At 53.8% G+C, this 18823-nt stretch overlaps 1 protein-coding gene across 1 annotated transcript in view; it reads right to left on the bottom strand.

Annotated features, from left to right (window-relative positions):
• The window catches only part of smg6 (SMG6 nonsense mediated mRNA decay factor), an 83351-nt gene that overhangs the window by 27817 nt on the left and 36711 nt on the right, over positions 1-18823 (bottom strand). The window contains exons 12-14 of the mRNA XM_069184574.1: positions 7404-7520; positions 6513-6690; positions 4765-4966 (exon numbers count right to left, since the gene is read on the bottom strand). Of these exons, the coding sequence (XP_069040675.1) occupies positions 4765-4966; positions 6513-6690; positions 7404-7520 (497 nt within the window). The remainder of the gene's footprint in view (positions 1-4764; positions 4967-6512; positions 6691-7403; positions 7521-18823) is intronic.

The following is an 18823-nucleotide window of genomic DNA, read 5'->3' as shown; positions in this document are numbered from 1 at the left end:
CTAGAAGACTACACACCCACAGTCCTGAATTGCAGTTTAATGTGTTTACCCCACTGAGCTGACAAAGCATTGTCTCACCTGACCAAAGCCATTGAATTATGACTTCCAATTTTAATATGATCTATTTAGCCAGAGCTATCCAGAAACGACACACATATGGTTTCAAGCAATTTCCTTTAATTGTTTTAAATGCTTGCGCTAAGTGAGAGCACAGCTTTCATTTAATTAATGTAATTAAATATTATATATTGATTGACTCTAAATTTCAGCAAGGGTATAATTGTCATAAAAACTTCTGACCGCAGCCATTCAGTTAAGCTCTAACAGAAAACAGATTCAACCAATTATTGCCCTGAAAGAGCCTGAAAGCTCAGGAAGCTTCTGAGATAGAGCCGCACAAAGACGCAGAGCAAAAATGCGCAGTCCTTCAACTCCACATAGAGGGTGCCCCAGTCCAGAACTGATCTCAGGGCCCAAGAGCTGTGTGCTGTCCCCTGTTCAGACATATATAAGAGCTCTGCATATGCCAAAACCTGCTGTATATATCCATCATCCACAGCAACTATTCACTGATGATGAATACAATTACATTTGTAAACACACTGCTCTCTAAGCACCTGAATTAGCTGCTCGGGTGACTGCCCACAGCACGGGGAAAGGGGATTTTAGGGTTCAGGAGCAGGAAGAGATATGTGCACTTCTGGATACCCGTGGCTCGAATGCGGGATTGGAGCTCCTGTCTCCCTTGCTCTCCCTGGTAATAAAATCCCTCACTTCCTTGATCCCAGTCCAACTCTGTCAGTGACATCAAAGCATCAAAGCCCTGCCAGCGGGCTGCCCGTGAGGAGGTGCTAAACACAGTCAACACTAGCTCACATTCAATTCTGCACAGAGAGAGAGAGAGGCACAGGAGATACGGAGACACCTGGAACACAACAGCACCCCTCTGAACACACACAGGCCCAAACAGCACACGCTAGCAACCCCCCGTTTCACACACAAACCCCAAACTCGCACTCGCACCCAGACACGCGCTGCATCCAGCCTGCGTGGCGCACTTCTGGATTAAACAGTTCTTGCCACACAAACAGCTAGGAACTTCACGCACTTCAGGTGTCGAGTGGCCTGACCTCCCGGTACCCAAAACGCAGGGCAGTCTACCCCAGGAGCGGGTGGGGGTGCAAGGCCACGCCGTGTGCATGTCTGCACTGCAAGAAGACGGAGCTGCAGGCTTGATCTTTTCATAAGGCTTAGTGTTTTCTCTCCCCGTGTTTGACGCGCAGCCGCCGCCCCGGGGCCAGAGACGCTCTCACGGGGCGGGGCGGGGCTCCGGCAGCCGTGCCGCCAGAGAGACGGGCGCAGGTGGGTGCAGAGGGCGGATGTCTGCCCCAGCGCCTCCCGCGCTCAGCCGAGGCTGTCGGCCAGGAGCCCGGCTCGCTCTGCTCGGCGGTGGCGTGGTAGCGCTCTCAGTCCCACTCATTCCGCTGTCTGGCCTCTGTGTCTGGGCCCGCAGCTAATCCGGGGGCCTGCCTGCTTCTTCCTCAGATCCCAGCCTAAACACGACACCACGGAGAATCCAGAAGCTTCTACTTGGCCTCTCCAGGTTTTTGTTTAACTGTTTAGCTGATTTCAGTTTCCTGAGCCCGGGAGAGCAGCTGGGTGGGGAAGGGGAGAGACACACCAAACGCGACCCTTACAAAGGGCTGATCTGAAAAAAAAAAAGATTTGGAAAAACCTTGCTTTTCCTCTGGGTTTTTTTCCCCTAATTCGTTCTGTTTCTTTCGGCCAAACGAAACAGAACTGCCAATCCCACGTGTGCACCGAAGGAACCACACACACACGCACGCACATGCAGAGACACGGAGTGCCAGCGTGCAAACTGAGGCAGCCTGCATCCAAACTGCAATCCGTGGTGCTCATGTACCCGAGCTGACGTCACTCAGGATTCCGAGACTGAACCTCGGCTCTCACCCGCCCCCGTCTCTCAGCATATCCAGTTTCTGGTGCCATACCCACCAGAAGGACCCACATGAAACGCTGAGGCCTGGTGCTCTGCCACAACGTGGAGTCAGCTTGCCCTCTGTCTCCATCTCTCCTCTCCGTGTTGCTAAAACAGTCTTGTGTGCTTTTTTTATGGCTGTTGTATTATTTTACTGGTAACCCTCAAGAGGTTCCGGGGGGCGCCGGGCCGGCCTGCCAGCGCTGAAGCACCATCCGTGCCAGCGCACAGAGGCAGTGCCCACACTGCACATCACCGGGAGAGGCCATGTGGCACCGGGAGTGGCCATCTCAGGGGCTCACACTGCCACTTTGAGAAAACCCAAAGCTTTACCAAGAAGACACCTGGGAAGTGCGAAGGGTTTGGTCATTGTGATGGAAGCACATCTTTGTGCGACGCGCAGATCGACGATCGCTCAGCTAACAGAAAGGTCTGTCTTGTACTGCGACTGTGGGTGTGAGCGAAGGACTGCAGAGAAGTGGGAGAATGGCTAAGACAACTGGCGACTGTGGTGCGTCAGCTCCTCCAACAACTCTCCCCCGAGCTCCAGCCCCACTGGCACTCTGTGCATCACCGGACACCTGGAAGCCTCTCTCCAAGATTTTCCAGGGATTTCTCGTCCTGTGGGCACTTTTGCTAGACTTCCTCCCTGCTAGATTTCGCACACTGCGAATGTCGGTCACAGTCGCGCAAAACTCTCATCAAGGATGATTCGCCCGTATTTACTTACAATGAGGAGACATCCCTTTACTCGCCCATGGAGTCCAGCCTACCCAAAGAGCTCCGAGCTAATCACTGCAAACACTGCCTTACTTCGCAAGCTCACTGTCGACAGGCACAGGGGTACGATACCCTTGCAACACTGTTTATACATATATTATTATTGCTGTTTGGTTTAAATATTTCATCCTGACACGTGGAGAACTTTCATGTGCTTTCTACATGAAGGATGCTTCATAAATAAAATTTTATTTGATTTGTTTTAAACCAAGTCAGAATTTAAGAGCAGTGTTAAGAGAAAGCAGAGACTGCTGGCTGTCCGTTTGTGTCTGAGCAGGCTGGCTGGAGAGGAGAGAGAGAGAGTGGAAAGGGGAAGAGGAGGGGGCGGGCGGCAGGGGGGTTTTTAAAACATGATGCAAACCATTTGGAGTTGAGAGAGAAGGCTGCCAGCACAGACTGCACTGTTTAAACAAGAGAGGAAGTGACCGTGCACACAGCATGCCAGTGAGAGAGAGAGAGCGCTCTCTCTCTCACACACACACACTCCAGCTAGCACACATCCACGCCATACAACACAGCTGCCCTCTCGAACCCAGAGCACTCTTGCGCACTCTGATGTGAAAAACCTGTGAACTCCCACATAAGCACACACTGGCGATACTGCAGCGCATGAGAGAAACACAATCTGGTCGACGACTGTACATGCAACCCCTGACTGTGTGTGCATTTTTATTATTATTTTGTAGGCTGAGGGCTGGAAAAAAAAAAAGAGAAGGGATAAGAGGTCAGCGTTTTCCCTCAACACCCCTCCATGACTTAATCTGGTTCCGCTCTCAGCGCTGCCTTCCCAGGGATGAGAGTCTGGAGCAAGAGGGAGCGAGGGCTGACCTTCCTCGGGGGGCTCTGCGCCGATGGCAGGGAGCCGTGCGCGGCTGCGCCCCTCCAAAGGCACGGCTCGGGTGCCGCAGGGAGCGCCAGCCGGCCGGGGCCCACAGCCTCGTACCTCAACACTGCACAACCCCGAACGGCACCGGAGAGCACAACACGCAACTGCGGCGCCGCACCACGAGCGCAGACCTCATCCGCGCAGCCAGCGACAGTAAAAATCACAGAACAGGCGGCGGTGGCACTACGCCGCCATCACACGCGGACAAGGCCGCGGTATTCATCGCTGGATGCGGAATCAGTCCAAGAGCACTTTAAAAAGACAAAAACGGAACCCAAAAGGGGCGCAGAAGAATAAAGTGGACTTTCCCTGCCTTCGCACAGCGAAGAGTCATCAGAGCTGCACCGAGAGTTTGGAAGTCGCTCCAAGAACCAGAGCCACCAGAAGATAACTCTGGAGGCTGGGAATTTCGGTCTTGGCCAGGGACACTCGCTGAGCTCCGAATAGCACAGGGCCTGCAGAATACACCCACAAACATCTCGCAGGCCCCCTTCGAACACTGGCGCGGGGACTGTTAAACTAAAAAAAAAACACAACAACAAGCACTCGCCTCTGCCTTTCTCTCCCCTTGTGTTGTGTGAGCGAGGAGCTGTGAAGCCGCAGGTCTGGATAATGTACGGGCCTGACAGGGGAGGAGTGCTGGGGTGGAGGAGAGGCGGCGGCGGCAGGACAGCTGCTCTGTGAGCTAATGGAGTCTTTCATCACCGCGAGGAAGTGTCCCCGCACTCACCTTCCACCTGGGCTGAACCACAGCTCTTTCACTGAAACCAGGCCGCCAGACACACCTGGCTGTTGTCAACACTGTCGCCCCGAGCCCGTACCGGTCATTCGGAGGGCCAGCCTGGGCTCTGGACGGACGGACAGGCAGGGAGGCTGGGGGAAAGACGGTGGTGGGGTGCTGGGAGAAGGGGGAAGGAGCGGGTGGGAGCACAGAGGTGTCGGAAAGAGAGCGAGAAGCCAATTGGAAAGGAGAGAAAGAGACAGAAGGCAGCGAGGAAATAAAGAACAGAAGGGAGATCTGGGAGAGATGGCACATTGAAAGACTCGGGGAAGACGGGGAGGAAGAGGATGAGACAGAGGCTGGGCGAGGAGCCCTGACCTTGTTGCAGTCGCTGTCGACGTAGCAGGGTTCCTGGGGCGCCCCGAGGAGAGGGACGAACCCCGAAAGCACGCGGTCCTCCTCCAGCACTAGCAGGCTCAGCTCCTCGTCTGGGTCCTTGTACAGCGGCACCTCCCCCTGGCTCACCGCGGCCAGCGCGTTGCACAGCTCCGCCAGGCACTGCCACACATCTGGGGTACAGCTGGGGGGACAGGAGGAGGCAGGGCGGTGAATACAGAGAGTGTGTGGAAGCGACCACAGCTACAGAGAGGAAGAGGGGACAAGGGGAAGAGGCGTTAACATTGCACACTATGCACGCATTCCCTTACCTAGAACGTGTCAGAGGTGGGAAAGGAAACAGGGAGCGAAAAGGTTAGGGAGAGAAAAAAAAAGAAGCGAGGAGAGGGGAAGAGATATAATGCAGAGCTGGCCTGCTGGGCCCAGCAGAGATACAATGTCTTCAAGGTTTTGTGTTTTGAGTTCTCACTGTCTTGTGTCTGAATTCTTTGGCCTAACTGGTCAACTGTTCCAGGCCACCGAGAGATCAGTTACTTAAAAAAGTCCTGCAAAACTTGCAGAGCTGGGGCTCTGCAGGAGAAGAGCTGGCTGCCCCTGATACAGTGGAAGAGATGCGGGAGTACTGCAGGTAGAGTCAGGCTGCTTGTGTGAACTGACACATGCAAACCGTTAGCATTTCCAGCTTGTCAGCCAGTAAGTGCCTTCTGAGCTTTGTGTGTGTGTGTGTGACTGTTTGTCTCAAGAGCCTGTGTATGTGTGTGTGTGTGAGCGCGCCTAGGACACAGGCAGCTCCCAGTTCCAGGTTTCTGTCGAGCAGCAGTGTAATAAATGTGCCCGAGCGAAGGCCTGTAAGATATATAGCATGCATGCGGGAAGCGAGAGGAGATTGGTAAGGGACTGGCTCTCCTGAGCCCTGCTATGTTTCCCATTATGTAAGCCTGGTCACGGGCAGGGCGCCAGAGGGAAAATAAAAGAGACTCGCTGGCTTGGCACGTCTTGTATTTTCCTATCCTCGGCTGGGGTCAGCGTGGGGTCATGCAGCTGCGCGAGGCGCTGGGGGATTGGGCCTGGGCTCGGCTCCAAACCCCAGGCCCCGGGTTCAAGTACCAGCTGAAAGCAATCAGGACTGGGAGTGCCACAGCTGCTCCCCTCTGCAGCCCCGCTCACAGCATACTTTCAGCATGAAGCCAGCAGTGTGTGCAAGAGGTCAGGGAAGACAGCAACCCAGTGTGCCTGTCCATCCCTGTCCAGCCTGCTGTCTGTCTGAGCGCTCATAAGGTGCGGGGGTGGAGGGAGCCAGTGACAAGTCAGCAAGAGATGGCGGTCCGTCTCTCTGTCTGCCTGTCTCTCTTCGGCAAAGGCAGATGCAGCACAATGACAGCAGGGGGTGAGGATGTCTGTCTGAAGGACAGCCTGTCTGTGTGTTTCATATAGAGCAGGCCGCCTGAAACACAAAGTGTGCGCTAGAAATAGTGAGAAAAAAAGATCAAGGCCACCAAGCCAGTCAACAAGGTTATCTCTGTGCCTGTATTAAGCCCCTATTGTCTCTGTGCCTGGATGAAGTCAGGGAATTTACCATGGAATACCCCAGTATACCATGGTAAATTCAAAGGGCAGTGTAGAGGACGATATGGCGAAGCTTGCTACGAACCATGGGAAACCGTGGCAGTGTAAGGCTGTGGGAGGTGGGTGTTGCCTCATGGGCTCTGCCTGCTCAGTGCAGGGCTCACCTGTGGGGCAGCGGCAGGCTGGGCGGAGGGGGGTTCCACTGCTCCGGCTGCCCCAGCATCCAGTCGGACCACACCTTCACGCTGGGCAGCAGCTCCCGCAGGTCCAGAGGGAAGGAGGACACCTTCGCCACCGCCGCCTCCTCCTCCCCGCCGTCACTCTCGTCGACACCGGGGGGCGCTGTGGAGACAGGGGAGCGCGCACGCGATGAGTGGCCGTGCATGCGGACGCTCAGACGTGCTGGGGAAAAGAGAGGCAGGAACACAAAGACAGACGCCTGAGAGAGACAGAGAGTGAGCCAGAGACGCAGAAACAAGGGAGGTTGGAAGTATGGAAGGAGAGAAGGAGACGGCTGGACAACGGGAGAATGGGGAAAAGGGGATAAAAGTGGGAGACAGAATAGTTCAGGAACAGTAGAGTGTGCGCTGTGTGTGCAATACGAGCACAGAGTAAACAGGGAGCTCGTATTTGTTAAGTGTGCACACAGCTGTGTTGCCAGCCTTGACAAGGCAAAGCACTTTCTTACAGATTAGAAATGAGAGAAGGACTCACAACTCACACACACATGCCACACTTTCTCAAGTGCAGCTTTGTTAACCAGAGCACTTTCACAAGTAGCAAGTCTCAATCACAGTCGGAGCTGTTAAGAAGAATCTGAACCCCCCTGCCTATGGAAAAGTTGTGTGTGTGTGTACAGCTACTGCTGTATCAGTGAAGTCTTGACTCCTGAGAAAGAGCTGCCGCTCCTCCCATATCTGTTTAGGTTTGTCGTAGGCCAATGCAAACCTTAAACCAACGGGGTCGCGTTCAGAACCTGGTAGTGCCGAGAGGGGTGTGGGTCTGCTTTCACCCGGAGGTGCTCGCGAGGGCGGAGCAGAGTGCGAGCGGCTCACCCCTTGGCGTCTCCGTCAGCAGCGCCGTGCAGCGCCGCACCAGCAGGGCGAACATGGCCAGGCCCAGCGCTGTGGTCTGCTCCTGCAGCGCCGAGCGCGAGTCCTCGCCGCCGGGGTCTGCACACAGACGGAGAGGGGAGAGGAGGTCAGGTCATGGCAGGTGAAAGGGGAAACGGCTGACCCCACCATGAGTCAGAGGCGGTCCCCTCGCAGGGCGGGGTCCTTCGGTCACACGGTGCACGAGCCTGCAGCCTCCCACAGCTACCCACTGTGAGCTCTTCCTAGAGGTACCACACCCCTGAAGAACACGCCACACGCGCAGGAGTGTCCAGCTCCACGATCCTGCCCCTCGCTCCTTTCACACACCACAACGGAAACACACTACAGGGGGCGAGTCAGCACTACCGGACACGTTTCAAGTCAACAGATGTCTTGTCAAAGATCTTAGCCACCACTTTAAATAATGAAAAATTAAAAGCAAAATTTATATCCATTTCAGAACTTCTTTGAGAATTTGAGCCTTCCTTCTATACCTGCAAAACTTAATCTGTCACTAATTGGCTACCCAGACAATACCCATTAGGTTACCTGTCCTTCCAAGAGACTTAGTAATTAGTCATTTGTTAGGCTCTTTTAAGTATCTTCTGTTTCTTTCCTTTTAGTTTTACGCCTTTCTATTATTTGGAAGGGACTTGGGAAGGGGACTGGAAATTCTGTATTTTCCTCTTTTTACTAATCATTCTCAGATAACACACTGTACCAACAATCCACATGTTCTGTAACAAATCTTGAATGGGCTTCACTGGACGCACTACGGTGTGGCTTCAGAAATACCAGGGTAAATCACAGAGGAATTCTATTCTAAAACGGCTGTTTTTCTTTTGAAATCAGAGGATCTGTCCCTCAGCTGATCGGGAAATGCTCTGTGGTTCTCTCTCCCTTCCTCCTCCTTTCTTTCTCACAGAGTCTTCTGCCTGTGGGTTACCAGAACATTTAAAAGCTGAAGAGAACAGGGTTTTAAAAGGGTTCTTCAGGAGTCAGAGTAATTAAAAGTTTGGATAGGACGGTCAGTCTGTCTTTAATGTGGGGGAGAGACAGAGCTGCGATTTTGGCAGGGGGATGCTGGACTGCGGGTTGTTTAGTTTTTGCTCTGTTCGTTTCTAGACACGCAGATTAAACTCACTGCCAGGCTACTTGTGCTGGATGTGATGGGATCCACACTTCACAGGGGCAGAGGGAGCCCACACCCCCCTCTCTGCCGGGTCTTTGTTTATTCAGCACTGAAGGGGAGAGACGCAACACCCCAGCAGATTAAACCGCTTCTCATCCATATGTAGGAAATTTATCAATTAGTGATCTAATAAAGGCTGACTTGCCAGTAACCCCTGATATCATGCGCCTGTCTGTTGTGGGTTCCTGGGGTGAGACGATGAGGGCCCCAGTCACCGCTCATCTGTGGGGCGAACCCCTCCCACTTCAACACACCCTGAAGGGAAAGCTCAGACGAGTTCCTGACTGCACGTTTCAGCACCCCCTGCCCCCCTCCCACTCCTTATTCCTGCGCGGCAGCGACGTGTTTCTGACCCAGAGAGAGAGCCCGTTCCGGGCGGCTGTTTTGACCACACGAGGTACACAAAAGGCAAGTCCTTATTTCGGTATCACTGATCGCGAAGCAGTTCTCTCTCCCCTTTCCCTTTTCTTGAGTTTTCAGGTGAGTTTTATGAGCCCTTTAAAAAGCAGAACTTGTTAGGTGACCACGTAACCCACACACTAACCACGGCAAGCACCAGGGACTCTGCTGCCGACTGGGAACGGTGCATCGCGAATGAGGCCGCCGCCTCCATGCCTGCACTGGGGAAGCCCGGACAGTGCACACACTGCAGCAGGACATGCACGCGCCCCACTGGACACGGTGACCTCTCCATGGAGTGGGACATGAAAGACACTGGCCACACTGCAGCGTCGTGCCAAGATGGCCAGAACAGACCCACCCAGGCCCAGTGCTCAGCCAGTCATGTACCACCACCCTGGGCAATCCCAGACACAGCCTGAGCTCTAATGGGAGACGTCCAGACTGCATGACACCACCTTGTCTCTGAGCGAGTAATCCGGACACAATTTAGCGACCTCAACAAATAACTGGCAAGGAGGAATGCACAGAGCTGAAGAGCATCAACCGCTGATCTGCACATTAAACACCTCATTTAACCGTAAGGAGATATAGGAAAGGACTAACATCTGACATAAGCCGCGTTTCACACCAGGAGAGGAAGAGACGTATCCACTAAGCCAGGTGTGACATTGTAGACTTGACTGCTGAAGTAAGTTTTAGCCTTTATATCAAGGAAGTTTTTCCAGAAGGAGTAGAAAAGGATTTAAAAAGGCTAATATTAGTGCTGTGACTCATTCTAATGTGAACAAGAGCAGCTGTGAATAGTGCTGTTACAGCAATTAACCACCACTGGAGCTCCACACCAGTCCTGGAAGAACACAGACATTTGGGTTTAATATCTAATACTGAGAGAATGGCTTCAATCCAAGGGAGAGACAAAACATACCAACACAATAACCAAATAGCAGTGCTAAATTACCAATGGGCATTGGGGCTTCAGAGAAATTTAAACACAGATAACTAGGAAGAGACAGGCGAGGGAGGCACAGACTGGCTTGATTTTGTAATGCAAGGAGTTCCTGAGAAAGAGAGCAAGCTGGGAGTGAGACAGGGAGAGTGACTGAGCGAGGGAGAGAAAGAGCGAAGGAAAGACAGAGAGTGCCCAGTGTTTTTCTTGGCTCCCTCCAGACGCCCACACTGAAGTGACGGAAAAAGTAAACCAACTGTCGTCAGCGTGCCCGGGATCAGGAAGTGCGCTGGGGATAAGGCAGCCATGTGGCAGGATGTTATGGATTTCTAATTAGAGCAATCCATCTGTCAGCGCAGCAGCCCTTTCACTGCAAGCTCTCCCTGACACTATCCCCGGGCCCCCAGATCACGCTGACCGCGTCCCCGGGCCCCCGGATCACGCTGACCGCGTCCCCGGGCCCCCGGATCACGCTGACCGCGTCCCCGGGCCCCCGGATCACGCTGACTGGCGTCCCCGGGCCCCCAGATCACACTGACCGCGTCCCCAGGCCCCCAGATCACGCTGACCGAGACCCCGGGCCCCGAGGTCACGCAGACCGGGCCCTCGGGCCCCATTGATCTCGTCACCGAGCACATCTCTTTAAAACAAGGGTTGTAGGAGTCTGCAACAAGCTGCCAAGCAGTGCTGCTGAATCAGGCAGCCCAGCAATTCTTCAAGAGGCAGCTAGGAGAAAGGCTTACCAAAAAATGAGCAAGATGGCTATATGATTTCATCTTGAATGTCACCTTTCAATTTGAACATTTTACAACATAAATTGGGTCAAACAGCACGAGAAAACATCCTCCGTCTTTCAAATTTTAATGACGATGAGAGACTATTCCACATGCTCAGTTTCAGCCTACATACACACACCCACGGCGTCTTGGTTCAATGATGAACGCAGGTGCTCGGAGCCTGCAGGCCATTCACACGGGGCTCGAGCTCAGCCCTGGGAGCTGGCGAGCGGAACGATGCAGTGTGGAGGAATTCTCCTCTCGGCTCTACATTCCAGAGCCGCGCAGAGATCTGGGGAGCCAGAGCACGACGGCCAGGGGATGTTTACATAGGTGCAGGCTGCCACTAGGAAGCCTGGGCTCCAATATAAACACACAGCCACACAGCCCAGCACAGCAGGCCTGTGGGAGAGCTCTGCCCGGAGACAAGGAAACGGGTACTGAAGCAGTTTATTCCTATAGAGTGCTCACAGCTGACTCTGTACAGCCTGACTTCCTCCGACTGGGGTCCTGGAGCGCGAGTCTAATAGCCTTATCCTTATATAAACTCGCAGCAGACCAGGCAGAGTTTACCCACTCTTTGATGTTATAGATCCTGGAAGCAGGAAGATGCAGCACAGTACAGGATTCGATTCCCATGGAAATGCGGCCTGGCGAGAAAAAAAACCACAGCATCTTGGAATACAATATGTCGTGTGCTGATAGCAAGAAGATAAAATAACCACCCCTTGCTCAGCTCTGCACCCCTACACACAGCCGTGCCCCCCACACCCACACTGTGACACACTCTAGGCACCCTCCTCTGCCAGGAAACAGAGCAACCTCCTTTCCAGGAATGGCAGAGTGCAGCAGCAGCTGTGACCCCCGCCACCACCCTCTCCCCACACGCGTTCCCTTACAGGCAGGGAAGAAAACACAGCACTTGCCATGACTATTACACATCTAAGTTTCAATGTGATTCATATCACATTTTCTTTTACTTGTTTATTTCAGGGAAGATTTTCTTTTTTTAGCTTTTCAGAAAAGCACCTTGAGCTTGACTCAGAAATCGACAGCGAAGTGTACTGTAATAGCAGGAAGCAGCCGGGATACAGTGCTTAAAGACCCAGCCTTGGCCTGTGTGAACGAACCCTGGAGCAGCAGGGGGAGACAGTGGGGTGAGGGAGTTTACATGACCTCTGAACCCCAGGGGTCGGCACAGCTTCGCTTCTGTTCCAGGCATGTAGGTCACGTGCCTCTTCTTGCTCATTCTGCTCTTATACGTTTCAGATCCTGTTGCTCACATTTGTGCGCCATTGTCTGTCAGCCCTTCTGCTCGTACCGCTAGTAGCCACAAAGACTGTCCAACACGAAAGGTAGCTTCCTTAAAAATATATTGTAGAGCTTGATTGTGCACAGTTTCCTCTTGTATCAAAACAGGCACCCAGAAACACAACATTACCACTGCAAGTATCGGTATCGGCCTCCTACATAAGCATCTGCATCAGGCCCTGCAGGCTGAGGAATTTGGTATTTTCTGTGGCAATTAAGGATGCCAAAGGAACCCAAGGAGTGATGGGTACCTACATTCCAGCCTCCCCAAAAATGTCCAACTCTAGCCTAGCGCTCCCCATCAACAGACTGTGCTATGTTTAGTTTAGCAGTGCTTTATGACTTTAAAACGGCTTTATGCCAACAGTTAAAAAAACAATTACCATCAAATTAACTTTCAGCAAAGAGTTCCAGCTTTTTTTTTAGACTTCTTTCTTATAAAGCAGAGTAATTGAAAAAAGAGTCACAGCATCCAAGGCTGCGTCTCTAGAGCTTGTGCTTTCCCGCCCAGCTGAGGTCACTGCACAGCTGAGAAGCCAGTGTCTCTGTCAGACTCACAGCACCTTGCCAGCTCAGCTACATACACACTGAACATAGACAGCCCTACAGCTCAGCCACAGGCACACTGAACACAGACAGCCCCACAGCTCAGCCACAGACACACTGAACACAGACAGCGCCACAGCTCAGCCACAGACACACTGAACACAGACAGCGCCACAGCTCAGCCACAGACACACTGAACACAGACAGCGCCACAGCTCAGCCACAGACACACTGAACACAGACAGTGACGCACCTCAGCTTTACACACTGAACACACTGTGGCTGTTGGTAGATGATCTAGCAGTTGGTACAGGATCTCAGATATCCTTCTGCGACAACCTGAACTCAAGACTCATCCTCATATCCACCAACCTTCCCACTTGCCACCATTGAGAATTTGATTCGTATGAAAGATAAAACTGTTGACTGTGGTTCTCTTTGAGCTCTCTCTCAGCCTGTCAACAAGATTCAGATCTACACACACAATTCACTCCGAGGAGCTGGGTTTTAAGAATTGCACATCACATGTGATCCCTCACCCAGCAGGCCCCCCCAGCCTGTGCCAGGCTCTCCCCGCACAAACGTGGCGAGGAAGATGGCAGAACAGTGAGGAGAGGGTGCTTGGTCAGTCCAGTGTGTCGGCATGTTTTTCCAAGAGAAAAGAGGACGCTACCCAAGGATGCCCAGACATTCAGGAAGCCAGAGGTCGCCAGTGTGTCCACTCAGCGGCATCTGTTACTTCTAAAATGTGCACCTTTGTTGCAAACGTCTCCCTGCAGACTACTTAACATTTGCAGACACGTCAACCACAACCACTCTGAAGGGGAACTGCAAATCACGTAACCGAAGAACACACAAGAGCAGGTCAGACCCGGGCTTCTGAATGAGAGGTGTGGAGTTTGCGGAACAGCTGTCCTGATAAGCACCTGTACTGGCTGCAGCCACAGGTCACAGGGGGCTGGAGGAGCGCCGGCGTTCCCACTCGCTGAGCTCACCCGTCCAGCTGAGGGGGGGGGCGAGAGCGCAGCGCACGGGGGACAGGAGAGGGGGGTGTTGACGGACACGGCTGGCAGGATCCGCCGTGGATCCCCCCCCCCTCCCTTCTCCCCGAGGCCAGGGGTACAGGAGGAGGATGGGTGGGGTGTAAAAGAGTGAGAGGGAGAGGAGGGAACAACCAAGCAGTGGTAATTTACGATGGAAAATCCCTTTCTCCAGAGTCAAGTCTTGATCTGGGTTGTCTGTCTTTTGAAAGGCGTTTTATTTCATAGCCAGCAGCAGCAGCGGCGGTGGTGGCAGCTGGAGGGTGGGGTGGGGGACAGCGATTTCCCGGGATGAAAGCTCCCCGGGTGCTGCGAGTCCTCCCTGCGCTCCGGCACCGAGCGCCAACGAGCTGCGACAGAGGCGCAGACGGGAAACTGCCCCCCCCACGAACCATCAGTCTGTCAGTCTGTCTGCAGCAGGCAGAGGGGGAGAGGGCGGGGCAGGGGAACGGAGACAGCCGAACCTGTGGCTGCCTTTACTTTCGGCACCTGCCAAGAACACTTAGTCAGGGATTCGTGCCCGAGGGCGAGGGGGCAGCGACAGCGAAGGAGGGGGGGGGGGACACTGTGGGAGAGAGGTAAGAGTTTTTGATCTCGGAAACCTTTTCTCTCTCTTCCATTCCCCAGCAAAAGCGGAGCTCCGCGGGCGCCCCGGGTTTGCCGAGCCTCTGCAGCAGAACAGCTTTCGCTCGCCCGCGGTGTAACTGCGCCGTCTCACAACACCTACAGACCACTGTGACGGCCTGCGAGGGACTGCAACGCCGAAAAGGCTGTTTTGAAACAAGTGCTCTCAGATGTGTCGTCAGAGATGAGAATCATTTACTCTGCCTTTCCTTTCTTAGCAGATTCAGCTTCTATTATTGCATTTCTGATGACTGGACTGGGCGTGTGGATGCCGGGATCTTCTGACTGGATGTTTGGTAGGGCTCAGTGCTTTTAAAGCCATTGGCTCCCTGATAACTACTACAGGGCTTGGGTGAACTGGTCGTTACACACCAGTGGGAGTGGGAGGAACAGTTTGGTTCAATCTTGGTTCTGCCCCAGACTGGTGATGCAGCTCCCCCACACACCACTGCTCAGGAGAGGCCAAGCCGCAGCGCCTCACGCTGGAGAAAACGCAGCAACACCACTCCCGCAGCCGTCCTGAAGGTTTCTGCCTTATAAGCGCATGAAAAATAATCCTCTGGGTTTAGCGGTTTGCTGTGAATTGTTACCAGCGCAGCAAGAACGGCATTTGGAAAAAAGAACGAGAAAAAAGACCCATAAAAAAAACAGCTCCCTTTGTCAATTTCTCGTCTGCTCCTGAGCTTTCGCAGGCCTGCGCTGGGGTGCCATTATTCTTGTGCTGCGCCGCTGGCTGTGTCAAAGCTGTGTGACGGCTGGAGTCGCGCACACTCGGCCGTGACCTCCTCGCACGCACTCCATCACCGCCGGGAGGTGGGACAGGCGGTCACGTGGAGGACAGGGCTGGACCAGCTCCCCTGGGCTCCCGGGCCCCGCGCCTGCGAACATCCATCCGTCTCTTAACGCCTCGAGCCCACCGCGGCCCCTCCGCGCCCTTCCCCGTTCCGAAAAGCGTCGGTCTGACGCCAGCCTTCCCTCTCCCGAAAGCGTCGTCCTTCTAAACCCTTGACTCGCGGTTTCTTAGGGACAAATCCAAAGTCGGGTTTCTTGGCCGTGTGGTTAGCCTTCCCCTCTGGTCTGTCACATCTCGGCCTTTATAGGCCCCGGCCTCCTCCCAGAGCCAGGTGACTTTGGCTTTCCCACTGGAAGTGGGAACGCAGGACAAGGTTCCAAACAAGGGGAGGACATTCTGCCTGCTGGGCCTGGACTGCCGCACAGAGGGCTTGTGAGAGTGCAAGAAGGCACTGGGCTTAAGGCGGATGGCAGAGACTGCAGAGCGCGCAGATGCTGCATGCGCTCCCTCCTCGTACATCTGAGGTCCGATGACGCTTGGACCCTTTCCTCTTCCGAGCTGCCAGAAGCGCTTATGCCTGAATTTCCAACGCGAACGACAAGCTGTGAAGACTCATGAACGAGGCCTGTCGACATCCTCACCAAATTACCGATTCCATTACAGCATGAATAAACAAACACATAAATCCTCCATCCAGAGGCAGGACCTGAACCGAGGCGGCAGCCCGCCACACACCTCAGCCCGCTCTCCCATCTCTCTCACTCTCTTTCTTCCCCCCTTTTGGCAGAGGCAAAAAGGTTAATGAGTTTATCATGTCGGATTTGTATGAGTTATGGGCAGGCCACGGAATTTAAAACTTAACATGCATTTTTGGGAGCCTGATAAAAGCAGATGGTGTCATCGGCAGAACTCTGCTCGGGGGAGAAAGACCGTCGCCCCGAAGGCCCGCTAACCCCGCGCCCCACTGACTGCTGCTTAGATCTCTCAGAAGGCCACGCCTCTCCCCACCCACATCCTGCCCCGACAGGAATCATCAGGAAACGGGATGCCGGAGACAGGATGGCAGGACCACAGCTCGGGAACGAGCCCCGCTGCACTCGCGGCCGAACTGGACCGGGAGCGGAGCAGGGCAGGACGAGACTCTCCTCCGACAGCGGAGCTGGGGCCGGGATCGAGGAACAGGGACCAGCAAAGGGAGGGGAGACTGATGGGAGGCACAGGGAGGGCTCCACTGTCGGGGTGGAGCTGTGCTATAGGGGTTACAGAGACACAGGGGCTGCAGGAATGGAAGGCCAAAAAAGAAGACATTAGGACTCAAGAGATCAATATTTTTCTTCTTCCACATAATCAGCGCCCCCGCTGCAAAGAGCACATGCAATACAAGCAACGCCGTGCCAAGGATTTCAGACAAGGACTGCTCATGATAGTACACTTTTAGTCACAAACGCACCCCATATAAGTCCTGGGAATGCCCTATAACGCCACCCTTTGTGTGTCTGTGCCAGTGAGTACGAGACGGCTCCTGCTCAATGTCAACTCCTCCTCTACAGCGCATTATCAGTCGCAACGCCTTTGCTAGCAGGATCTACTGCTGCCGAAAAGTCCACACGAACGAGCCCGATACACCTCAGAAGCACACCTGCCCACACTAGGCTCAGTCTTCTCTCACTCAGAAACGTGCTGGATGACCCCTTGCCTCCCCCGTCTCTTCGATGAGCAGCGATATTGTGGATTTTTTCATTATTTCTCTTATTAGATTTTTGTTTTTATGTTTGTTTCAGATGGCTACACCGGGATCTGAAAATGTATTACGAGTTAAAAAAGGAGGTCAGGCAGGTACACGCCGCCATTCATGACCTGGCCTTGTTAGTATATTCTGAATGGGAGGAAAAAGCCCCCCCCCCACACCCAAATATAAAACAGTAACAGAAATTACCGACTAAACTGTAGGAGGAGAAAGAGAATGGAGAGAAGACAAGAAAGAGGGAGAAAGAGAACAAGAGAGGTTTATTTTATTAGCCCTTAATAAATATCTGACAGATTTCCTCAGGAAATATAGCAGATCACATGTAAAATAGTTTAATACTGATGTCAACTGCTGCAACATATGAAATCTATTACTGAAAAGCCGCAGCAGGGAGAGAGAGAGAGTGGAGTAGAAAGAGAGAGCTGTGCTGAAAGTCATACAGCACTTGAAAAAAAAATCTCACGGCCTTTCCAAATTCTTCGAGAGGTAAAAAAGTCAGCCAAGACACAAAATCAAAAAAAAAAAACAAGCTCTCAGTTCCACATCCTGCCGGGAGGTTGAGCCAGCAGTGGTGCCGTGTGCCCGGAGCTTCAAGGCAGCCCAGACCCCTGGCACCCACACTGCCCCCGGGTGACTGGGTAAGGGGCTGGAGGGACTCGCAGCCTAGGGTGGGCAACATGCCCAGTCAGATGACCCTTGATCCCGCAACCCCCTCCCACCACCACACATAAAACAAAGACAACCGTGGAATCCCCCCTCAACACACACCTCCCTCACTCCCGAACTTTCTGGGACTTCCCATACGTCCACGGGCTTTCTGAGAGGGCACACACAATCACGCTGCGTTCAGATTTGTAACGCACTCCAGGACGACCGGAGCCAACAGGAGCCACCCCACAGAGAGACCTCCGGCCCCGGGCCCATCTCTCCTCCTCTCTGGGCATCTGAAATGAGACAGCAGCGGGGGCCTCGAACCGCTGCCGCAGACATCACCAGGCATGTCTGCCTTCCCCAGCGCGGGGCCGTGCTGTGAACGAGCTCTTGCCGCCTGCAGACACTCATCAAGATGGCGCTCGATCGGCTCTTGTGGGCATGAGCAAGCTGCTGAGCCAACCTTTCCAAAACCTTCGAAAGAGGAAGTAGGCTTCGCTGTACTGACTGCCACGCGCTGACGCACACTCTCACCAGGTCACGAGGCCGTGGGGACCCTGAGGTGGCCCTACACACAGACCTCTAACCCACACGGTGGCTTGTGCTGTTCAGCATGGCTGCTCTGCCTGCTGCAGATGCAGGGCTTTGCCGTGCCCCGACGTACCAGCACGTCCGAAACCGCTGGCAGTCCCCGCGCCTCCGCGGCACCCCGAACCAGTGCCAAGTCAAAGCGAAACCCCTATCACAGCGATTCCCCAACCTCACCTTCCCTGGCAGAGCGTACCACAAACACCACTGCACCCCCAACAGGAAGACAGCAAGAGACACAGAGGGAGAGAGGCAGCAGAAAAAAAAGCTTCTCTTCTAACCATCGAAAGGGCACTGGGAGGTCAGAGGGGGCACTGAGAGGGCACGTTTTCAGAAATGAGCAAGCGACGTGCTCACAAGATTTCTGCAAGCAGAGCTGTGGGTTTGAGATGATAAGAAGCAGTGAGTGTGATGGTCGGCAGCAGGGAAAGGAGTGGGTGTGCTGCAGTGTGTTCAGTAGCTCAGTGTCAGAGTGTTGGGCTGCAGTGTGCTCAGTAGCTCAGTGTCAGTGTGATGGGCTGCAGTGTGTTCAGTAGCTCAGTGTCAGTGTGCTGGGCTGCAGTGTGTTCAGTAGCTCAGAGTCAGAGTGCTGGGCTGCTGTGTTTAGTAGCTCAGTGTCAGAGTGCTGGGCTGCTGTGTTTAGTAGCTCAGTGCCAGCGTGCTGGGCTGCAGTGTGTTCAGTAGCTCAGTGTCAGTGTGCTGGGCTGCAGTGTGTTCAGTAGCTCAGTGTCAAGAGTGCTGGGCTGCAGTGTGTTCAGTAGCTCA

The sequence above is a fragment of the Lepisosteus oculatus genome, chromosome 26 (genome assembly GCF_040954835.1).
Source record: "Lepisosteus oculatus isolate fLepOcu1 chromosome 26, fLepOcu1.hap2, whole genome shotgun sequence".
Lineage (NCBI taxonomy): Eukaryota > Metazoa > Chordata > Actinopteri > Semionotiformes > Lepisosteidae > Lepisosteus > Lepisosteus oculatus.
The sequence above is the reverse complement of the archived record's forward strand: the minus strand, read 5'-3'. Positions and strand labels throughout refer to the sequence as shown.